This window comes from Nelumbo lutea, chromosome 5, assembly GCF_056320005.1.
Source record: "Nelumbo lutea isolate HS-2025 chromosome 5, American lotus-T2T, whole genome shotgun sequence".
NCBI lineage: Eukaryota > Viridiplantae > Streptophyta > Magnoliopsida > Proteales > Nelumbonaceae > Nelumbo > Nelumbo lutea.
In genome coordinates, this window is record NC_142688.1 from 54,816,317 (window position 1) to 54,837,391 (window position 21,075).

The following is a 21,075-nucleotide window of genomic DNA, read 5'->3' on the forward strand; positions in this document are numbered from 1 at the left end:
GTTTTGTTTTTGAAAAAAAAAAACCATTAATGTTTTTGGATTGTAAAAATAAAACTATATATATATGATTAACTAAACACGACAAGAGCTAATCAGATGAAAAAATAAAAATGTTTTTAAACAATATATTCAAGAACATGTATTATTTATTTCAGTTTTGGAAAAAAAGTACATGCATGTTTTCTGTATTTTTCTTTTTAATTTATCTTAAAACCAGATGCTTTTGTTTTCTTTTTTTTTTCTTTAACTCAGTAAAAGAAAACCAATTTACATTGAAGAACACAATAATAACCTATTCATGGGGAGCTTTTAATTGCATCCCACACGAAAGAAATATCTTGCCTTAAATATAACCTGGAAAGTGGAATCCAGAGCTAGAAGCCGACCATCTTCCATGGCGTCGTCCATTCTATTGGAAATAGTTGCTTCCTGGAGCATTTTGGTAGTCTTTATAGTATCAGGATCTGAGCCATCGGGAGAAGCTCAGGCTCTTCTCAACTGGAAAGCCAGCCTTTCTACTTATTCACAGTTAGACTCATGGAACAATAATACTCACTCAAGCCCATGTGAGTGGTATGGCATATCTTGCAACAAGGCAGGAAGCGTTACAAGTATATCCTTGTCAAGTTCCTTCTTGAAAGGTAAGCTTGACAATCTGAATTTTTCATCTTTTCCAAATCTTGCCCATCTTGTTCTCAGCTATAATCTATTGGAAGGAGCCATTCCAACTGACATCGCTTCTCTTTCCAAACTAACCCACCTTGACCTATCTATCAACTATCTTTCTGGTACTCTACCTCGTTCTCTATGCAATCTCACCCATATTTTAGAATTTGATGTCCGTTGGAATGACTTAACAGGGGATATAGATTCTAATTTGTTTAGAAACTGGCCGAAGCTTACCTACCTTGACTTGTCTATGAACCATCTTTCTGGTATCCTACCTCTTTCTCTAGCTAATCTCACCCAAATTTCACGACTCCATTTATACAAAAATGTACTAACAGGGGAATTAGATCCAAATTTATTTGGGAAGTGGAAGAAACTATTTGACCTTCAACTCCAATCCAATCAGTTCACTGGCAGTATTCCTCGTGAAATTGGTACCTTGACCAATCTAAAGCACCTTGATCTCTCAGAAAACAAGTTAAGTGGATCAATCCCAAAGCAACTGGGTAATTGCTCTTCTTTAACCAGCCTTCTACTCCAATCCAATCAGTTCACTGGCAGTATTCTTCGTGAAATTGGTACCTTGACCAATCTAATTTACCTTGATCTCTCAGAAAACAAGTTAAGTGGATCAATCCCAAAGCAACTGGGTAATTTCTCTTCTTTAACCAGCCTTCTACTCCAATCCAATCAGTTCACTGGGAGTATTCCTCGTGAAATTGGTATCTTGACCAATCTAAATTACCTTAATCTCTCGGAAAACAAGTTAAGTGGATCAATCCCTGAGCAACTTGGTAACTGCTCTACTTTGTGGGAACTTTCTTTTGCACATAACAATTTGACTGGTAAGATTCCATTGCAGATTTGTAACCTAAAACACCTCGCAACTCTAGACTTGAAAAATAACTCAATTGATGGAAGGATACCCATAGAACTGGGCAGGCTACAATTAGATTACCTTGATCTCTCTTACAACAAGCTTTATGGTACCATACCGCCCAACCTTTTTGGGAGGTGTATATTCATTTCTTTGTCATACAATAATCTGAAAGGTTCCCTGTCCAATAATGAAGGCTGTATCTTGAAAGAAAAAGGTTTGTCTAGAAGAAAGAAAATTCTCATAATCTCATCAGCTGTTCTTTGTTGTCTTTTTGGTGTATTAATGGTTGCCCGATTTACATTCTTGTACTGGAAGAAGAAAGGAGGTATGAAGAGAAAGGCAAGAGCAGGAAAGCATGGAGATCTATTTTCCATATGGAACTTTGATGTGAACACAGCATATAAACAAATCATTAAAGCAACGAAGAACTTTGATTCTAAATTCTGCATTGGCTCTGGTTCCTGTGGAACCGTTTATAAAGCTGCGGTGCAGCCAGGGAAAGTAGTAGCTGTGAAGAAACTCCATTCCATGAAAAGCCAGGAGATCGTTGATGACACAAGTCTTAGGAAGGAGGCATCTATGCTGGGCACAATACGGCATCGAAACATTGTGAAGTTACATGCTTTTTGTGAACATCCAAAATGCAAATTCTTGATTTACGAGTATATTGAAAGAGGAAGCTTAGCTGCTATGTTACATAATGACGTAGAAGCTGCAGCATTGGATTGGGTTAAGAGGTTAAACATCATTAAAGGTGTGGCTCATGCTTTATTCTACATGCATCATGGTTGCAGTCCACCTATAGTTCATCGAGATATGTCAAGCAAGAACATTTTGCTGGATTCAGAGCTTGAGGCTCGTGTTTCTGACTTTGGTACTGCTAGACTGCTAAATCCTTACTCATCCAATCGATCTATACTTGTAGGCACTTATGGATACATTGCTCCAGGTAATTAAGTTGGTTTACTCCTGTTTTCTTTCTTTTGTTTCTGCTATTAGATTTTAGATTGGAGAATATCAGTACTAACATTAGACTCATGATAAAACAGAGCTGACAATGGATTGGGTTCAGTGCTAAACCTACAATTAAATGACCCATTGACATAATAGAAATAAAACATTTAGGGGGCCTGTTCGTTTGCTCTGAAGTCTGACATCTGAAAGTGTAACAATTACATTAAGAGGTATACTGGTAGTGGTGAACTTTTCTTTCCTCTAAACATGCAGAGAATTTGTTCTGAATTCTGAAAATTGTCAAACCATATTTGAGAGTTTTTGTTTATCTTTTTGGGTAGAGAAAGTCGATAAAAATTAAGAAGAAATGAACAGGCCTAGACTTGAGTATAGGGTACTATTTATGTGGGATGGATTGGATTGGGTCCATGTTGACTTAGGGTCAGGTCAGGTGCGGGTAGGTCCATGTTGACTTAGGGTTGAGCCAAACCCAACTCACTGACATCTCTATATATGTATGTCTATCTACAAAATTGTGCAAAGCATATGTAAATGTAATTATAATTCCCACCCTGTCATAATGGAATCCAGAATTCCTACCGACTTTCTCTACCCACTCCCTCCCTACCTACACTACAATGCAGTCGCCCATCTTACATACAAGATGGCAATGTGTGGCTGCAATTTAAGGCAGTAACTGAGTACAGAGTTGTGGACAAAAAATCTGGAGTGGTCATAATTGGGATTCAAAATGTAGGGCTAGACCCTGTAGAATATGGCAGGATAAGCTTGGATCTATTGGGTTGGATTGGATACTAATTAGTAATTACCTCCCAAAAGGCAGATAGAATATAGCACCTCAGAAAAAAATCTTGATTGTTTTCTGAATATATAGGTCATCATCTACGGATCTGAATGTCTTTTTGAACTCAGATCGTTGAGCTTGTCTTATTTATTTTGCAGAGCTCGCATACACCATGGCTGTGACTGAAAAATGCGATGTTTATAGTTTTGGGGTGGTGGTGCTCGAGACTATAATGGGGAGGCACCCAGGAGAACTCATCAGTTCATTGTCGTCATTGGTTGCAAGGGATCTACTGGTAAAGGATGTGTTGGACCCACGTCTAATGCCTCCTATGGATCAGATTGCACAGGATGTTATTTATGTAATAATGCTGGCATCCACATGCTTACGTTCGGATCCAAAATTTAGGCCAACCATGCAGAAGGTCTCTCAGGAGTTGGCCAATCGTAGGCATTCATTTGCTCAGCCTATTGACGTATTATCACTGCATCAGCTTGAGGATCTCGGGATGTGTATAATTGACTAATTGCCATATAATCAGTGATCATCACCACATTACCTTTGGAGATTGTCTAATTATTTTCAAGGTCTGGGCCCGGCCTTAGATTAGACTCTCACCCAAGTTCAATCACAATCTGAGCAGTCTGTCTGTCTTTGTTTCTGAAAACATCAAATGTATTACCGGAATTTTTCATTCTGAATTGTGGGGTTTGAAATTATAATTTTTTTCATTTATAAAATTGTTGGTACTCTTATGTTGGAGGATTTGACCTACACCCATTTTCTATTTCCTTGGTAGGTGTGTTGTGTTTGCCATCAATGCCATTTTTTCAGAAAACTATATCACATCAGTGCTGGATCAGAAATCAGTTTTTTGAGAAAACGTTCGCTGTTTGGTTAGCCTTTTTTTTTGAAAAAAGCATTTTTCATATCATGCCTTGAAATTGGGATCTCCTTTTTAATCAAGTAGAAAAAGGTAAAATATAAAAGCCTCATTTGAAGTTTCTCACAATCATAAAAGCCTCCTTGAGGCTTTACTTTAACAAAAATCTCCCCTGAACTGTTTGCACAGCATACAATGCGGACCCAATAGGGACATCGCATGGAGCAGAAGCCGGCATGCGATGCGGGCCCAATGGCATAGCCGCACGTGGCGACCTCAAATGGCTGCGCATGCAAGGTCGAGCTATATGCACCCACCTACCTCTTGGCGACCTCAAGTATAAATAGGGGATGACCCCCCCATGGTGAACACACACACTAAGAGACTCTACTACTACGAGTTCTACTACTTCCATTGTGACTTCATCTAAGCTATCCTAATTCAGGCCTCATCCATCCTCACCATACTTTCACTAACTTGATCGCCAGAGCCTCCGCCTCAGGTTAGCATCTGGGAACTCTGACGTTATCTCTTCCTACGTAAGACTGATTTGTAGGACCTGAGCCACTGCAAACCTCAGACTCATCAACCAGCCCTCAGCTTGGAAGCGTAATTACCATGTTGCCCTCATTCCATCCAAGGAAACAACAACAATTAGCGTTGTATGTGGGAACGATTGTTAAGACTTCCCCTAACTGGACTTGAACCTAAAAACTTGTCTTAAAATCAACCTTTAGGCTTCTGCCAAGATGGAAAGAAACACTACAAATGCTCAAAACTTGGTCACGATGAACCAATTCAAAGCGGTCTTCAACTGGCTCGACAATTCAAAGCGGTCTTCAACCAATTCAAAGAAACACCAGCAGCGCCCGACAGGAGGCCGCCAACAGGGTAGCTGCCTCGCTAGGAGCCCAAGGCGCCATAGCGAACAATCATTTCCAAACTCATTGGCTATATGTCCCATCGGCCCCAACAGGACCAACCCTCAGAGTCCAATAGTAGTTGACGCATCAGTCAGCTGCCGACAAGGGAACAACTTAGCATAGTCTCGCAATCACCGTCGAGACCAAGGATATCGCTACCGATAGGAAAGCCCCCGGGATGAAGGTAGGTAGCCAAGCCACCAGAACCTTCCTTCGAGGGTCGAGGGCCAATTCCAAACCTCTCCCTCTTATATCTCGAACCTCCGAGGGCTCCTAAATGACCAGCACATTAGAAGGAACCAAAACACACCTGTATCGGAGTACTCGAGGAACAAGGTCGGCCCATTTTGTGTCTAGGAGAACTAGGATGAGGCTCAGGCCCCCATCGACCAAAAGATCGTCGACTTATAAGCGGATCTTGGCACTGTCAAAGATGAACTATGCTTGGTTAGGAAAAGTCGAGCTGACGCCTTGGCAAGTCATAACCCATCATTCGAGAAGATGGACGCCTTCACCACTGACATCACATCGGAGCCTCTCCCACAGCACTTCAAAGCTCTAACACTCAAGATGTACAACAGAACCTCGGACCCGGACGACCACCTGGAAAGCTTCAAGGCCCTCATGCTCCTCTGTGGGTATTCCGACACCTTGACATGTCAGACCTTCCAAGTGACCTTCAAGGGGGAAGCCAGCCAATGGTTTTTCGGGCTCTCCCCTAGATCCATCAACTCATGGGAGCAATTTGCCAGTCTCTTCCTTTCCCACTTCATCAATAGCCAACGGTGCAAGAAGAGCGTCATCTCACTCATGACCGTTCAACAAAAGTGTGGTGAGAGCCTGCAAGCCTACATCAACCACTTCAACAATGAGGAACTTGAAGTCCAAGACCTCAACCCCATGGTCTCCATGTACGTCGCCATCAATGGCCTCCTGCTAGGCTCGGCCCTCAAATGCTTTGTGGCCAAGACACTGCCCAAATCCAAGGCGGAGTTCCTTAAGAAATCCTAAAAGTACATCAACACTGAGGAGGCCTCATCCAGTGACCGCCAGGAACGAGAAGCCAACCATCACAGCGGAGGCCCAGAGAATAAGAGGATAAACGGAGATAGCCACAATGGCAACAACAATAACAAGGAAAACAAAAAGCCATCGACCTTGGCCCTAGCTTATAGCAAATAAACACCACTCAACTCCGCTCGAACACAAATTTTCATGCAAGTAGTGAAGGAAGAGTACGTGAAGTGGCTTGAGAAGATGAAGAGGAACCCCAAGAAGGGTAACCCCAAGAAGTACTACAAGTACCACCGCGGCACCAACCACGACACCGAAGATTTTTATGACTTGAAGACTGAGAATGAATCCCTCATCCGCTGTGGCCACCTGAAGGAATATGTGGGTGGTGAAGCCAACGCCTCATCCTCACAACAAAAATAGTAGCCGCAGTAGTTAGCTAGCATCATCGATGTCATCATCGAGGGCATGGCCTCGGATGGCATCTCGGCCTCGGCCCAAAAAGCCTATGCCAGGTAGCTAAACATCCAGGGGCTAGCTCCCAAGAAGTCGAAGTAGAACAAAGCCCTCACCTTTACGGATGCAGACCTAAAGGGGATTCCGGTCCCCCATGACGACACTTTTGCTATCGTTACGAAATTACATGGTGAACAGAATATTGGTCGACAGCGGTTCTTTAGTCGACATCCTCTTCTATGACGCCTTTGAGAAGAAGAAGTTGGCACCCAAGTGCCTTCAGCCTGACAACGTGCCACTCATTGTCTTCTCCGGGAATGTTGTCAAACCAAAGGGATCACCCTACCAGTCATGGTAGGGACAGAACCCTAGCAGGTGATGAGGATGAATGAGTTCCTAGTTGTGAAGATTGGCTCCCCTAAAATGCTATCATTGGGTGGTCAACCCTCTACGCGCTCAAGGCAATCATTTCCTTTTACCACCTTGCTCTCAAGTTCCCCGCCGAATACAGCATGAGAGTTGTCTGGGGGGATCAGCAAACTATCTACTAGTGCTATGTGGTAGTACTAAAGGGCAAGAAAAAAGAAGCTTTATCATTAAAGGGCCTCAACCTCAGGGAGGAACCAACAAGTTGAGGACCTCATCTTAGTGCCCCTAGACGAGGCCAGGTCCAAGAAAATGGTACGCATCGGGTCCAACCTTCCCCCAAACAACCTTTTTGAGTTGGTAAGTTTCCTCAAAGCTAATCCCAACGTCTTTGCTTGGTTTTCCAATAACGTGCTTGGAATTGACCCTTCAGTCATTACTCACAGGTTGAGCATAGACCCAAGCTCTAGGCCAGTTCGACAGAAGAAGAGGAACTTTGCACCAAAGTGATGGAAATCCATCGGAGAGGAAGTTGATAAGCTACTCAATGTCGGCTTCATTCGAGAGGTACATTACCCTAATTGGTTGTGCAATGTGGTTGTGGTAAAGAAACCTAATGGGAAGTGGTGGATCTGTATTTTCACATACCTCAATCAAGGAGACATGCTGTACCTATAACTCTCAGCTGAAGATGAAGTAGACAACTCTATTTTGATAAGAGAAGTTGGAGTGCAAAGGCCTACCTACTACATTAGCAAGGTCCTCGGTGACATTGAAACCCGCTACCTCGAAGTGGAGAAATTGGCCTTTGCCTTAGAGGTCTCGGCCAGGAAGCTTAGATTGTACTTCCAAGCCCATAATATCATGGTTTTAACCAACTAGCCACTCAAGACCGCTCTTGCTAAGACAAAGACTTCTGGGCAGCTGACCAAGTGGGTCATCGAATTGTCTAAGTTCGACTTACAGTACCAATTGAGGCCTACAATCAAAGCGCATAGCCTAGCTGACTTCATAGCAGAATGCACCTTCAATTGACCCCTCATCCAAGCCCCTAAAGAGGTGGAGGGGCCCTGACCAATCGAAGGACCTCGGCCTACCTAGAAGTTGTTCATTTACAGATCCTACAACTCCAAGGGAAGTGGAGCAGGTCTCATACTCCTTACCACAAACAACACCAAAGTAGAATATGCGTTTGTGGTTTGACTTCTTGGCCTTTAATAATGAAGCCCTACTCGTAGGCCTACGACTCGCCAAGGACCTTGATTCTCAACACATTGAAGTCTTGAGTGACTCCCAACTAGTGGTGAACCAAGTTAAAGGTGAGTACGAACCTAGAGAACACAACATGGCCAAGTACCTAGCCAAGGTGCAAAAGCTTGCCTGCCACTTCCAACACTTTATTTTACTACAAGTCCCTTAGCCTAAGAACATGAGGGTTGATGCCCTATCCAAATTGGCCAACACCTTGGGCACAGTCCTCAGCCACACGGTCCACATCTAGAAACTAGAACACCCCAGCATCGAAGAAGTCCAAGTGCTCCTTGTGCAAACTGAGCCCTATTGGATGGACCCCATCATTACCTATTTGCTACATGAGCAGTTGCCCAAAAACAGAAATGAAGTTAGAAGGTCCGATGGGAAACCAACCCATTACACCCTCCTCAAGGAAAAGCTATACCGATGGTTTTTCACCTTGCCCTACCTCTAATGCCTCCATTAGGAGGAGGGTGAGCATGTGCTCTGAGAGATCCATGAGGGCATCTACGACAACCACCTCGGAGGAAGAGCATTGGCCCAAAAAGCACTAAGGCAAGGATATTTTTGACAACAATACAGAATGACGCAATCAAGCTAGTACAGAAGTGCAACTAGTGCCAAAAACATTCTAACATCTCCCATCGATCAGCCACAACTCTTTTACCTCTCAACAGTCCATGGCCCTTTGCCAAGTGGGGTATGGATTTCCTCGGCCCCTTCCCTCAAGCCACAAGAAATAGGAAGTACCTCATCATCGCCATTGACTACTTTACTGAGTGGGTTGAAGCTGATCCTTTAGCCACCATCACAACTAGAATGATTCAAAACTTCTTTTAGAAGAACATCATCTATCGCTTCAACATCCCCCACATGGTAGTTACTAATAATGGGAAGCAGTTTAACAATGCAAGATTCAGAGAATGGTGCGCCAAGCTCGACATCAAATAGTAGTACACATCGGTATGCTACCCTCAAACCAATGGCTTAGCCGAAGTCACCAACCAAACAATTTTAGAAGTATTGAAGACCAAGTTGCATAGAGTAAAAGGTCTTTGGGCTGACGAACTACACAACATTCTTTAGGCCTACTAGGTGACACCTCGGATTGCCACAGGTGAGACTCCATTCAACTTAACTTATGGCCTCAAGGTCATCATTCCTACAGACATTGGCCATCCAACCCTCCACACTGAGGCGTACAACAAAGCCGAAAATAATGAAATTAGGAAAAACTTAGATCTACTGGAAGGAGTCCGACAGCAGGCTCAACTCAAGGTCGCAACCTACCAGCATAGGGTAGCCCGCTATTACAACTCGCAGGTGAAAGACACTACAAGGAGTCCTCGTCCTCAGAAAAGTTATGGTGCTTGAGCCTATTGTCGGCAAGCTTGGCCCCCAACTGGGAAGGTCCCTACAAAATCAAGCAGGTTGTCAGCCCCAACACATTTTGGCTCAAGTATTTGAATGGAAGATTAGTCTCTCAAACCTAGAATTCAAAAAATCTCTAGATGTATTATCAATGAATGTACTCTTCGATGGTTGAATAATGAATAAAGTGCAAAATTCCTCCCCCTTGGCTCCACCTATAGTGTATAACTTCTTATTTTGCTAACTACCAAGACCCATCGGCCGCACGACCGGCCGAAGCACACAACCTCCTTTGAGGTTATACGCTCAGATAGGATGACAACCTATGCACATGACTCCTTGTGAACCATATGCCAACTTGTCCTTCTCCTTAAAGCAAGGAACGACGAGGACCTCAACCTTAAGGATCGGCCAATGAGAACTTCAGCCCACCATGAACAGACACTAAAAATGATCTAAGTACTTCACTAAGAAGGAAGCACACTATGACCTCGGCTAAGCACACTCCCAAAGCCTCAATCACCTGAGGGCTCACACCCCATGTTAGACAATTTTGTATGCCCTTAACTTCAATCAAAATTGATGTACTCTATGAGTTTATTGTAAATGAATAAAAGTGCATATTTGATTCATGTTCCCTTGGTATGTTTCTGTGTAATACCCTTAAACTGGACACTTATTGAGACTCGTGTTAGTTTAGAATGTTCACAGCCAGTGGGTCGATCTGGGGAGACCTATCCTCACAAGGCTGACACTGTGGTGCCATCAAGTCGGTTGAGGTGGCTTGTCTCAGCTACCGGGGTGAGACCCCAGGCACATATAGTGTGGGATTAATTGAATCTTTGAACTGTACCAGATTTCCACTATTGCCCTGGACCTTGGAGATTGATGGGCAAAACTAGAAAGTTACACCCGACCCCTAGACTCGATTATGATGCTGCACTAGGTGTCGGATCGGGGTGTCTTTGATGTACCAATCAGTGAGATCCTTAGCGGGGGTCAAAACCTGGGTATGTTGGGAGAATCCGAGAATTCATCTGAGTGGGTGATCATAGTGACAGGATCAGCCCCTTTGTCGGACAAAGGTAATGATCGGGGATGCGCTCTCACTGTTGGAAACCAAGACTGCCGGCAGCCGATTTCAACCGTTGAGATTTGTTTTGCAAAGTATATTTTATATGAGATATAAAAGTATATATATTATGGTTTCTAAAATGTTTGCAAAAGGTGTTAATTCCCGGGATCCATATAAATGAAAAGTGCAACACTGTTCCTTGCAGCCGAGGGAGAGGTCCTCTCTTGTCGGGCAGTGTATGATCATTAAGGGCTGAGCGGTTAAGTGTAAGACCATTGAGGATAATACCTGATGGGCTAATCTTGCATCTGCCCACAGTCCCTGGGTGTTACAAGGTGGCTTGGCCCAGGGACCACTTAGGGTAAGTGTTGGGCCCATAGAGCCCATTTGATGGGTTTCAGGGGGTGCACTATCTTTAACAGTGTATTCGACCAGGCCTTGTAACAAATGCTGGGCCGAACCCATGTGGCTGATGTGTAGATCAATGCTTGGGTCCCATGCCATACAAGGAAGCCCAACTGGGCAGCAGTTAGGAATGTTGAGTGAGCACATAAGCTTAATGGGCCTAAAGCCCATTTCGAACTAGGCTATTTATTTAGTTAATTAAAGGGGCGAATTCTGAGATGGATTAGCAGATAGGATAGGGTCTTAATCCTAACCACTCAGAGAGTCCAGATCTAAATGTGATTTAGATCTAGAAACCTCCTAATGGGATTAGGATAAAGCTAATCTAATCTACAGATAAGATAAGGGTTTATCCTTATCACTAGAAGAGAAGGTTGATCCAAATATGATTTGGATAAGCACCTTCTAATGGGATTAGGAGCTGATCTTTTATGTTAACAAAAAGAAGGAGGGGGCGGCAGCCTTGAGGGAGACCAACAAGAAACACATCAGATACTCTTTAGTGCTGAAATCAAGAAGAGAGAATTCAGCAGCCTGCGAATACTCTCTTGCCGCCTCCCTGCTCTTGTCGCCCTGTTTGCCAGTTTGATCTCCAGTTGTGGGAGAAATCAAGATTGGATCTTGACATCAGTTCTTTGAGAAATGATTGAAAAGGAAGCTGTGCTCACGTACCATTCTACTGATTCTTGCGAATTCTTGGGGAAGAACATTGCTGTTTCTGCTCCATCCTGCACTGCGCCATCTTCAGCGAGAGCAGTCTTTAGATCCTTCCTTGGGCGTGAACACCTTCGTTGGGAGATATTACTTCTCAGTATCACGTATTATTCTCTCCCATTCCTTTTGGTTCAGATCTGGTTCAGTTTAAGGTTCAAGATTTATCCTTGAAAATATGATTTTCTAAATAGGGAATGTGATTCCTAGTTGAAGGGAGAGAAAATTTTTTGAAATTCGCCCCTTATTCCGCAATCTTTGGGCGTCCATGTGATGGATCTCTCATCCTTTCAGTGGTATCAGAGCCCAGGTTCAAATCTTGAACCATTCTGTTTCAAATCTGAACCTGCGCAATTAGGGAGAAGGCGTTGTACCCAATTTGCGTAGATTTGGTTTTTGGGAAATTTGTTCCCAAAACAAATGGGCAAATAATCTGAAATTAATTTTAAATAAATCTGATTATTATTTAGAATTGTTCTTTATAATTTTCTTGATTTATGGGCTGTTCATACAAGAGGAGATCGAATTCTTGGTTTGCGCAGGGAACCTGCGATTTTGCAGTTCTTGATTTATTTTGGGTTTGTAAATATTTTTTTTATTTTTTTCTAGACTCAATGTATAGGTATTCGATCTGATGTAATTATTAATAGAAATAGGATTTCTATTTATTTTATTTTGGATCGAAGTTGGCGGCGCAGAAAAGGAGATTTCGTAGAGAAGGAGATTTCGCAGATGAGTGAAATGATATCTGCGATTTGCAGTTTGTGAAACTGCATTCTGTGATCTAACCTCTGTTTTGCAGGAAGGATTGTGCGAACAGCCCTATTTGACTGATTCTTGTTTTTTCCTTTTATCAGTATTTAATTTCAGATTATTTTCTTGAATTAAGGATTTAATTAAAAATCAAACCCTAGACCCATTCGAACTAAGATTGGTTCAAAACTGTTTGGACCAATTCTAGGGTTTAATCAAGACTGAAAGTCAGCCCTAATTTCCCACTAATGGGCCTAAGGATTGATATTTAATTAAATGGTTAATTCGGCATAGCCTGTAAAGGCCCAGTTTTAAATAGTTAAAATTGCAAAAGCCCATTTTAAAGGATAAAGCTATATGGGCTGAACTGGGTAACCCTAATTCAGCCCATATACCTAGATAATATTAATGGTTAATATTATGGAATTTTAACGGGCTTCCAACGGGCCTAACAGATAATTAATTGATTGGATCAATTTATCCTTGCATGTGATGTATGGATGTGTGATGTGCTGCGTACATGGGCCATAAGTACTTGGCCCATGCTCATTCGACAGTGGCTCTTGCGCACACCATGGCTGAGTGCACATCATTGCCATGGTGTCCCTTTTGGTCATTGGATGACTTCACTCAGTGGTGGGCCCCACACCTCATCAAGAGGTTACGTGCGGAACCCTAGCCGATTCAAGGCCCACCGAAATCTGGCTTTATGAAAGTCAGTGGGAGCCACTTTGGTTTGACCTAAATCAAACTAGGGCGTAATTTTGTTACCTCCAGCTAATATGAGTGCATGTGATAGGGAGATTCATATGATGAACTCTCTAAAGGCCTTCCATCATTAGCATGAGGATGGGTCCTTCAGTAATGAGGAAACGCACCAGAAAATGGGCTATCCATTTGCTGTTGGGCTTGTCTGAGTGTTTCATAAGATGATAGGGGCGTCATAGACCGATGTGGGAGGGGCTTCACCAGAAAATGGGAACTCTCTCACGGTACCTTGGCGTTCACGAATATGATGGGTAAGCACTCACTGGACAGAAAGGTTTACCTAAAAATGGCTCTAAACCTTGTCTGATAGAGGCCAAAGGGAAAACTCATATGATGAGTGGATGTGATCCTTCACAGAAAGGTGGTGGGGTTATGCAGCTGAAACAGTTGGCTCCATGCACCCTATGTGATTTCCCACATTTCCAGAGACAACCCGTAGTCTCCGTCACTGAGAGAGAAGGGAAATCTCAGAGACGAATAAATGGAAATGGATCGTAGATTAAAATCCATATCTATGAAATGAACATGAATCAAATTAGGTTGTGGACTGATGTTTGCACTTTTATCAGAAAATGGCAAACGGATCTTTTGCAAAACTGCTTGATGACAACAAGTTGAAGGGCCCAAACTATGCTGACTGGTACAGGAACCTTATGCTGGTCCTAGCTTCTGAAAAACTGGACAAAGTGGCAAAGAATCCTACCCCGGAGCGTCCGGGTGATAGGGCTTATGAGGCCCGAAGGAGAGACTATCAAGAATGGGAGGAGAAAAACTCCCTTGCCCGGTGTTACATCATTGCCTCCTTAGACAACCCGATACAGAGGCAGTTTGATCTGATCGAACTTGCCAAAGACATATTGGACAGTCTCAGGACAATGTATGAAGAGCAGAATCGTTCTACTCGACAAAAGGTCTTGAAACAATTCATGACCGCACAAATGTCAAAGGGTCAACAAGTTCACGACCATTGTCTTCGGATGATGGGATACATCAACGAACTGGAGGCTCTTGGATCCGGGCTAGACCTTGCAACCTAGATAGATGCTATCCTTAACTCTTTGCCTCCTTCCTTTAATCCGTTCATCATGAACTATAACATGAACAAGCTGAATGTCAGCTTACAAGAGCTCAGCAATATGTTGCAAAGAGCTGAAGAACTGATTAGAAAGGATGAGCCTGTAGCCATGCTTGTTGAATCTGGCAAGACAGGCAAGAGAAAGAGGAAGGCAAAGAAGCCTCAGAAGAAATCCGTTAAGAGCAAGAAGCAGAAGAAAGACAAAGCATCGGATGCCTGTCACTTCTGCAAGAAGATCGGCCACTGGAAAAGGAACTGTCCTACCTACCTGGAATCCAAGAAAGGTAACTTCGAAACTTGTGTTATAGAAACCAATTTGTTGGTAGCTTCTGCATCCTGGTGTAATGACTCTGGGGCTTCAACTCATGCTTGTAACTCACTGCAGGGGTTCAAGGTAAGCAGAAGGCTGAGTGAAGGAGAAGTCACACTCTTCTTGGGGACTACCGCAGCTGTTGCAGCCGCGGCCATAGGAACCGTGGAATTAATTTTTAGAGAATGAACAATTGTACTGAAAGACTGTCTTTATGTGCAAAATTTAAGGAGAAATTTGATTTCTGTCTCAAAACTGTGTGCAGATGGTTATTCTGTCTTCTTTAGTAATACAATTACTATTAAAAGAAACAACAGATTCATCGCATACGGGGAACTGGAGAACGGTCTCTATGTTCTACATCCTCCTCTAGAAACTAACATAACTGAAACTATGTCGGCTGAAATCCCTAAGAAGAGAGCTCGTGATACAGTTAATCCCACGTGTCTGTGACATTATCGACTTGGCCACATCGGTGTTGACCGAATCACAAGGTTGGTAAAGGATGGTCCTTTGGATTTTCTAACTGTAGAAGATCTTCCCACTTGTGAGCCTTGCCTACAAGGCAAGATGACGAAATGGCCATTTAACGGTAAGCCTGAAAAATGTACGAGCACACTTGACCTAATACATACTGATGTATGTGGTCCCCTGAGTGTTAGGACACGAAATCAACACGTGTATTTCATCACCTTCACAGATGATTTTTCACGATACGGTTACGTGTACCTAATGAGACACATGTCTGAATCCTTTGAAAAGTTCAAAGAATTTAGACAAGAGGTCGAGAAATAGTTAGGGAGAGAAATTAAGGCCCTTCGATCAGATCGAGGTAGCGAGTATCTCTCTAACGAATTCAGAGACTACTTAAAGGACAATGGGATAGTATCACAATTAGCTCCTCCTGCTACACCACAACTTAATGGTGTTTCGGAGAGGAGGAATAGGACCTTATTGGATATGGTCCGGTCGCTTCTCATACACTCAAAGTTACCCACATCCTTTTGGGGTTACGCATTAGAGACTGCGATTTATGTGCTGAATCGGGTTCCAACCAAATCGGTTCCGAATACTCCATATGAACTTTGGACCGGAAAGAAACCAAGTGTCAGACACTTGAAGATTTGGGGTTGTCCAGCACACGTTAAAAGAACGAGTGCAGACAAGTTGGAATCCAAGACCAGTCGTTGCATATTTGTAGGCTACCCAAGAGGCTCTGTAGGTTACCTATTCTATGACCCAAGTGAGTAGAAAGTGTTCTGCAGTCGTAACGCGCAATTCTTGGACACCGATTATATCCTGGATGCCCATCGTCAGGAAGTTGTTCTTGATGAGGAGAGCTCAGGAGCAGTGGGAGATGTCCCACAAGTTCCAGGTAGTGACCATCCTAGAAGATCCACTCGGGTATCCAGGCCACCAATCCATTACGGTTATGACCAGGATAATTACCTGGTGGAAACCTTGACTAGTGAAGAGGATCCCGTGACTTACACGGAAGCTATGTTGGACATAGATTCCCAGAAGTGGGTGGAGGCCATGAGAGCAGAGATGGACTTAATGGAGACCAATGAAGTCTGGACTCTAATAGATCCGTCCTCCGGGGTAAAAGCAATCAGTTGCAAATGGATTTACAAGAGGAAGAAGGGCCCTGATGGTAAGGTTGAGACATTCAAGGCTCGTCTGGTGGCGAAAGGGTACACTCAGAAAGAGGGCATCGATTATGAGGAAACATTTTCGCCTGTGGCCATGCTTAAATCCATTAGGATCCTGCTAGCTGTAGCAGCATACCATGATTATGAGATTTGGCAAATGGATGTCAAAACTACATTCCTGAATGGAGATCTTAATGAAGATATCTATATGCAGCAGCCGCAAGGCTTCATTGCTGCAGGTCAGGAAAACATGGTATGTAAACTTAATAGATCCATTTATGGACTTAAGCAAGCTTCTAGAAGTTGGAACATCCATTTTGACTCTGCCGTCAAATTGTTTGACTTCGAGCAGAATCCGGATGAACCCTGTGTCTACAGGAAGTACAGTGGAGATAAGGTTACCTTCTTGGTTCTATATGTAGATGACATTCTACTCATTGGGAATGATGTAGGTATGTTAACTACGGTGAAAGTATGGTTAACTACGGTGAAAGTACAGTGGAGATAAGGTTGCCTTATGAATGAAGGTGTTCATTCATGAATTTGGAATTCAGCACATCACCCATTCCATTGTTGTATGACAACACTGGACCTACGGGAGGATGATAGTAAGAGGTAGCATCAGCGGAGAATGTGGTAGACCCATTGACTAAGCCACTGACACAGAAAGTGTTTATGAAACACGTGGAAAGCATGGGACTCCGGCTAGTACCTGATTGGACCTAAGTGCAAGTGGGAGCTGTTAGACAGTTTTGTATGCCCTTAGTTTCAATCAAAATTGATGTACATTATGAGTTTATTGTAAATGAATAAAAGTGCATATTTGATTCATGTTCCCTTGGTATGTTTCTGTGTAATACCCTTAAACTGGACACTTATTGAGACTCGTGTTAGTTTAGAATGTTCACAGCCAGTGGGTCGATCTGGGGAGACCTATCCACACAAGACTGACACTATGGTGCCGTCAAGTCGGTTGAGGTGGCTTGTCTCAGCTACCGGGGTGAGACCCCAGGCACATATAGTGTGGGATTAATTGAATCTTTGAACTGGACCAGATTTCCACTATTGCCCTGGACCTTGGAGATTGATGGGCAAAACTGGAAAGTTACACCCGACCCCTAGACTCGATTATGATGCTGCACTAGGTGTCGGATTGGGGTGTCTTTGATGTACCAATCAGTGAGATCCTTAGCGGGGGTCAAAATCTAGGTATGTTGGGACAATCTGAGAATTCATCTGAGTGGGTGATCATAGTGACAGGATCAACCCCTTTGTCGGACAAAGGTAATGATCGGGGATGCGCTCTCACTGTTGGAAACCAAGACTGCCGGCAGCCGATTTCAACCGTTGAGATTTGTTTTGCAAAGTATATTTTATATGAGATATAAAAGTATATATATTATGGTTTCTAAAATGTTTGCAAAAGGTGTTAATTCCCGGGATCCATATAAATGAAAAGTGCAACACTGTTCCTTGCAGCCGAGGGAGAGGTCCTCTCTTGTGGGGCAGTGTATGATCATTAAGGGCTGAGCGGTTAAGTGTAAGACCATTGAGGATAATACCTGATGGGCTAATCTTGCATCTGCCCACAGTCCCTGGGTGTTTCAAGGTGGCTTGGCCCAGGGACCACTTAGGGTAAGTGTTGGGCCCATAGAGCCCATTTGATGGGTTTCAGGGGGTGCACTATCTTTAACAGTGTATTCGACCAGGCCTTGTAACAAAGGCTGGGCCGAACCCATGTGGCTGATGTGTAGATCAATGCTTGGGTCCCACGCCATACAAGGAAGCCCAACTGGGCAGCAGTTAGGAAGGTTGAGTGAGCACATAAGTTTAATGGGCCTAAAGCCCATTTCGAACTAGGCTATTTATTTAGTTAATTAAAGGGGCGAATTCTGAGATGGATTAGCAGATAGGATAGGGTCTTAATCCTAACCACTCAGAGAGTCCAGATCTAAATGTGATTCAGATCTAGAAACCTCCTAATGGGATTAGGATAAAGCTAATCTAATCTACAGATAAGATAAGGGTTTATCCTTATCACTAGAAGAGAAGGCTGATCCAAATATGATTTGGATAAGCACCTTCTAATGGGATTAGGAGCTGATCTTTTAAGTTAACAAAAAGAAGGAGGGGGCGGCAGCTTTGAGGGAGACCAACAAGAAACACATCAGATACTCTTTAGTGCTGAAATCAAGAAGAGAGAATTCAGCAGCCTGCGAATACTCTCTTGCCGCCTCCCTGCTCTTGTCGCCCTGTTTGCCAGTTTGATCTCCAGTTGTGGGAGAAATCAAGATTGGATCTTGACATCAGTTCTTTGAGAAATGATTGAAAAGGAAATTGTGCTCACATACCATTCTACTGATTCTTGCGAATTCTTGGGGAAGAACATTGTTGATTCTGCTCCATCCTGCACTGCGCCATCTTCAGCGAGAGCAGTCTTTAGATCCTTCCTTGGGCGTGAACACCTTCGTTGGGAGATATTACTTCTCAGTATCAGGTATTATTCTCTCCCATTCCTTTTGGTTCAGATCTGGTTCAGTTTAAGGTTCAAGATTTATCCTTGAAAATATGATTTTCTAAATAGGGAATGTGGTTCCCAGTTGAAGGGAGAGAAAAATTTTTGAAATTTGCCCCTTATTCCGCAATCTTTGGGCATCCATGTGATGGATCTCTCATCCTTTCCAAGGAAGGCCAAGCCAAGCCAGCTAAAGCACGCTCTTCACCGTGACCTCTCGGTGGCATCAAGCAGCCTCAACATAGATTCCTTGGCTGAGACAAAGAACAGGATAGAAAAGTTAAGGCTTTCGCTTCCCTGCCCTTCTCGCTAGGGAAAGGGGCCCTGCTCCCTTGGCAGCCTAGTTCAGCCTTGTTCAACCAATTTTTGGTTAGGGGTAGAGAGCATGCTGAGAAAGCTAAGGCCTTCGCCTCCCTTTCCCCCTCGCTAAGGAAAGGGGCCCCGAGCTCCTTAACGGCATAGCTCAGCCTCCGCTAGACTCCCTTAACTTAGCTTCCTAAGCGAACGCCTAAGTAACAAACTACTTCGAATAACTTCTTTGATACTTGTGACTTCTCGAAAGGGGGCATCGCCCCCTAAGTGCAAAAAAAAAAAAACAAAGAAGAAAGAAAAGAGCGAAAAGAGTACAGAAAACAAAGGCACAAGTCACGCAAAAAGTATTTCATTGATGTATCTGTTCAACTTTACAAAAATTGGCCTCAATTAGGGGACACCAAGCCCCTTACAAAATATTTCAAGAAAAAGAAATAAAAAGAATAAAAAGGAAAAACTTAGGTGAGATCCTTGGTAGAGGTAGGGACTTTGGTAGGAGGGACCTCAGTGATAAGAGCCTCGACTGAAGGCACTGCGGTGGAAGGGGCCTCACCAGGGAACCCTGATTTCTCCACCAAAAATTCGGGCATCAGCTGCAACACCTGTATCTTAATGTCATCCATGCCTTCCAAGTAGGACGCAGCCCCATAATTGGTGAGTGCCATCTTGTACTCAACCAACACCTTCCAAATCTCAACGGCATCTCTACCCTCAACATCCTCCACTCACGCCCAAGCAGTCACTAGAGCCTTGTCTAGTTCGACACGCTTCAGCTTGGCCCCCTTCCACTCTGTAGTAAGATCCTTCTCTGCCTTAAGGTCTTCCTCCAAGACCTTCCTCATCTCCTTTTCCTCCTTCATGGTTGATACAATCGAGTCTCGGCTGTGGCAACCCGTACCTCGAGTTAATCCCTCTTCTCCATAGAGTTCTTCAACTGATGCAGAAGAACCTTTATCTTGTCGCAAAGGCTAACAATGTACCGGGATGACTGTAATAAGGGCACCTTTCATAGTAACTTAAAAACAAGAAAGACAAAGTATTATAAAAATGATGAGACAATAATGCAGCATACCTCAGTCATGTGATCCAGGGAAAAGTCATGGAGGTCCTTCAGGCCCTGGTGGGTCATGGCAAGACGATCCCCTGGAAGGATCATCCCAAGAACAAGGGCCTCCCCGATACCCCTTGTATCGAGGGAGTCTCCCTCTTTAACATCCCACTAGGGGCGGAACGTGCGTTGCGTCACCAACTGCCCCTCACCTTGTGGCTCAGGTGATGGGTGAGGGCCCAAAGGATGAGACCCTCAGCCCGGGGGGTCTCAGTGTGTTCCCACCCTTGCCTCCTCCTTTATTGCTGCCCTCGGCTGGGCGGTTGTGTGCCAACCTCTTCCCCATGAGGGGTTGAGGTGGATTGATTGGCCTCTTCTGGCCAGCTTCTTTGCACCGATCTTCCTCGACTGGCCTCTTTCCTTCATTTTGTCAAAATTTGGAGTGTCATAAGCCATCGTATAGAAAAATTCTCGCCATAACAACTACATGCAGGTAAAATTAGTTGTTTGATTGTTTCTTCAAAGAAAAGAAAAAGCTAGTGAAAAGCTGCAAATAGTCATACTAGCTGCCCAACCAGTGAAACTGGTGGTAATGTGTGCCTTTTGACTTTTTTGTACACATCTTGGAGACATTGATAAAAGGGTAAATTTCTTAAACTACCCCTATGGTTTAGCTAATTGACTAAGTGTACCCCTACTGTTTGAAAATTGACTGGCCCTACTATTTCTAACAATTGACTAACCATACCCTTACCGTTTGCATCCGTTAATATTCCGTTAAATTTGTATATAGGTGACATTGTTTTTTAAAAACCCAATTTTACCCTTACTGTTTTCTTCCTTTCGACAGCAAATAAGGAACCTAGATTAAGGTCC

The 21,075-nt window shown here is 43.5% G+C and overlaps 1 protein-coding gene across 1 annotated transcript; it reads left to right on the top strand.

Moving 5' to 3' along the window:
• Positions 1–279: 279 nt before the first annotated feature.
• Positions 280–4,082, top strand: LOC148852498 (uncharacterized). The gene is made up of 2 exons (XM_088942854.1): positions 280–2,498; positions 3,467–4,082. The coding sequence occupies exons 1-2, from the start codon at positions 395–397 to the stop codon at positions 3,832–3,834; spliced, it is 2,472 nt and encodes an 823-aa protein (XP_088798980.1). The 5' UTR covers positions 280–394; the 3' UTR covers positions 3,835–4,082.
• Positions 4,083–21,075: the final 16,993 nt, after the last annotated feature.

Excerpts from the sequence above, each read along its gene's own strand:
- LOC148852498 (XM_088942854.1), top strand. The coding sequence starts at position 395 with ATGGCGTCGTCCATTCTATTGGAAATAGTTGCTTCCTGGAGCATTTTG. Across the intron at positions 2,499-3,466 it reads TTATGGATACATTGCTCCAG|AGCTCGCATACACCATGGCT; the intron begins GTAATTAAGTTG and ends TTTATTTTGCAG.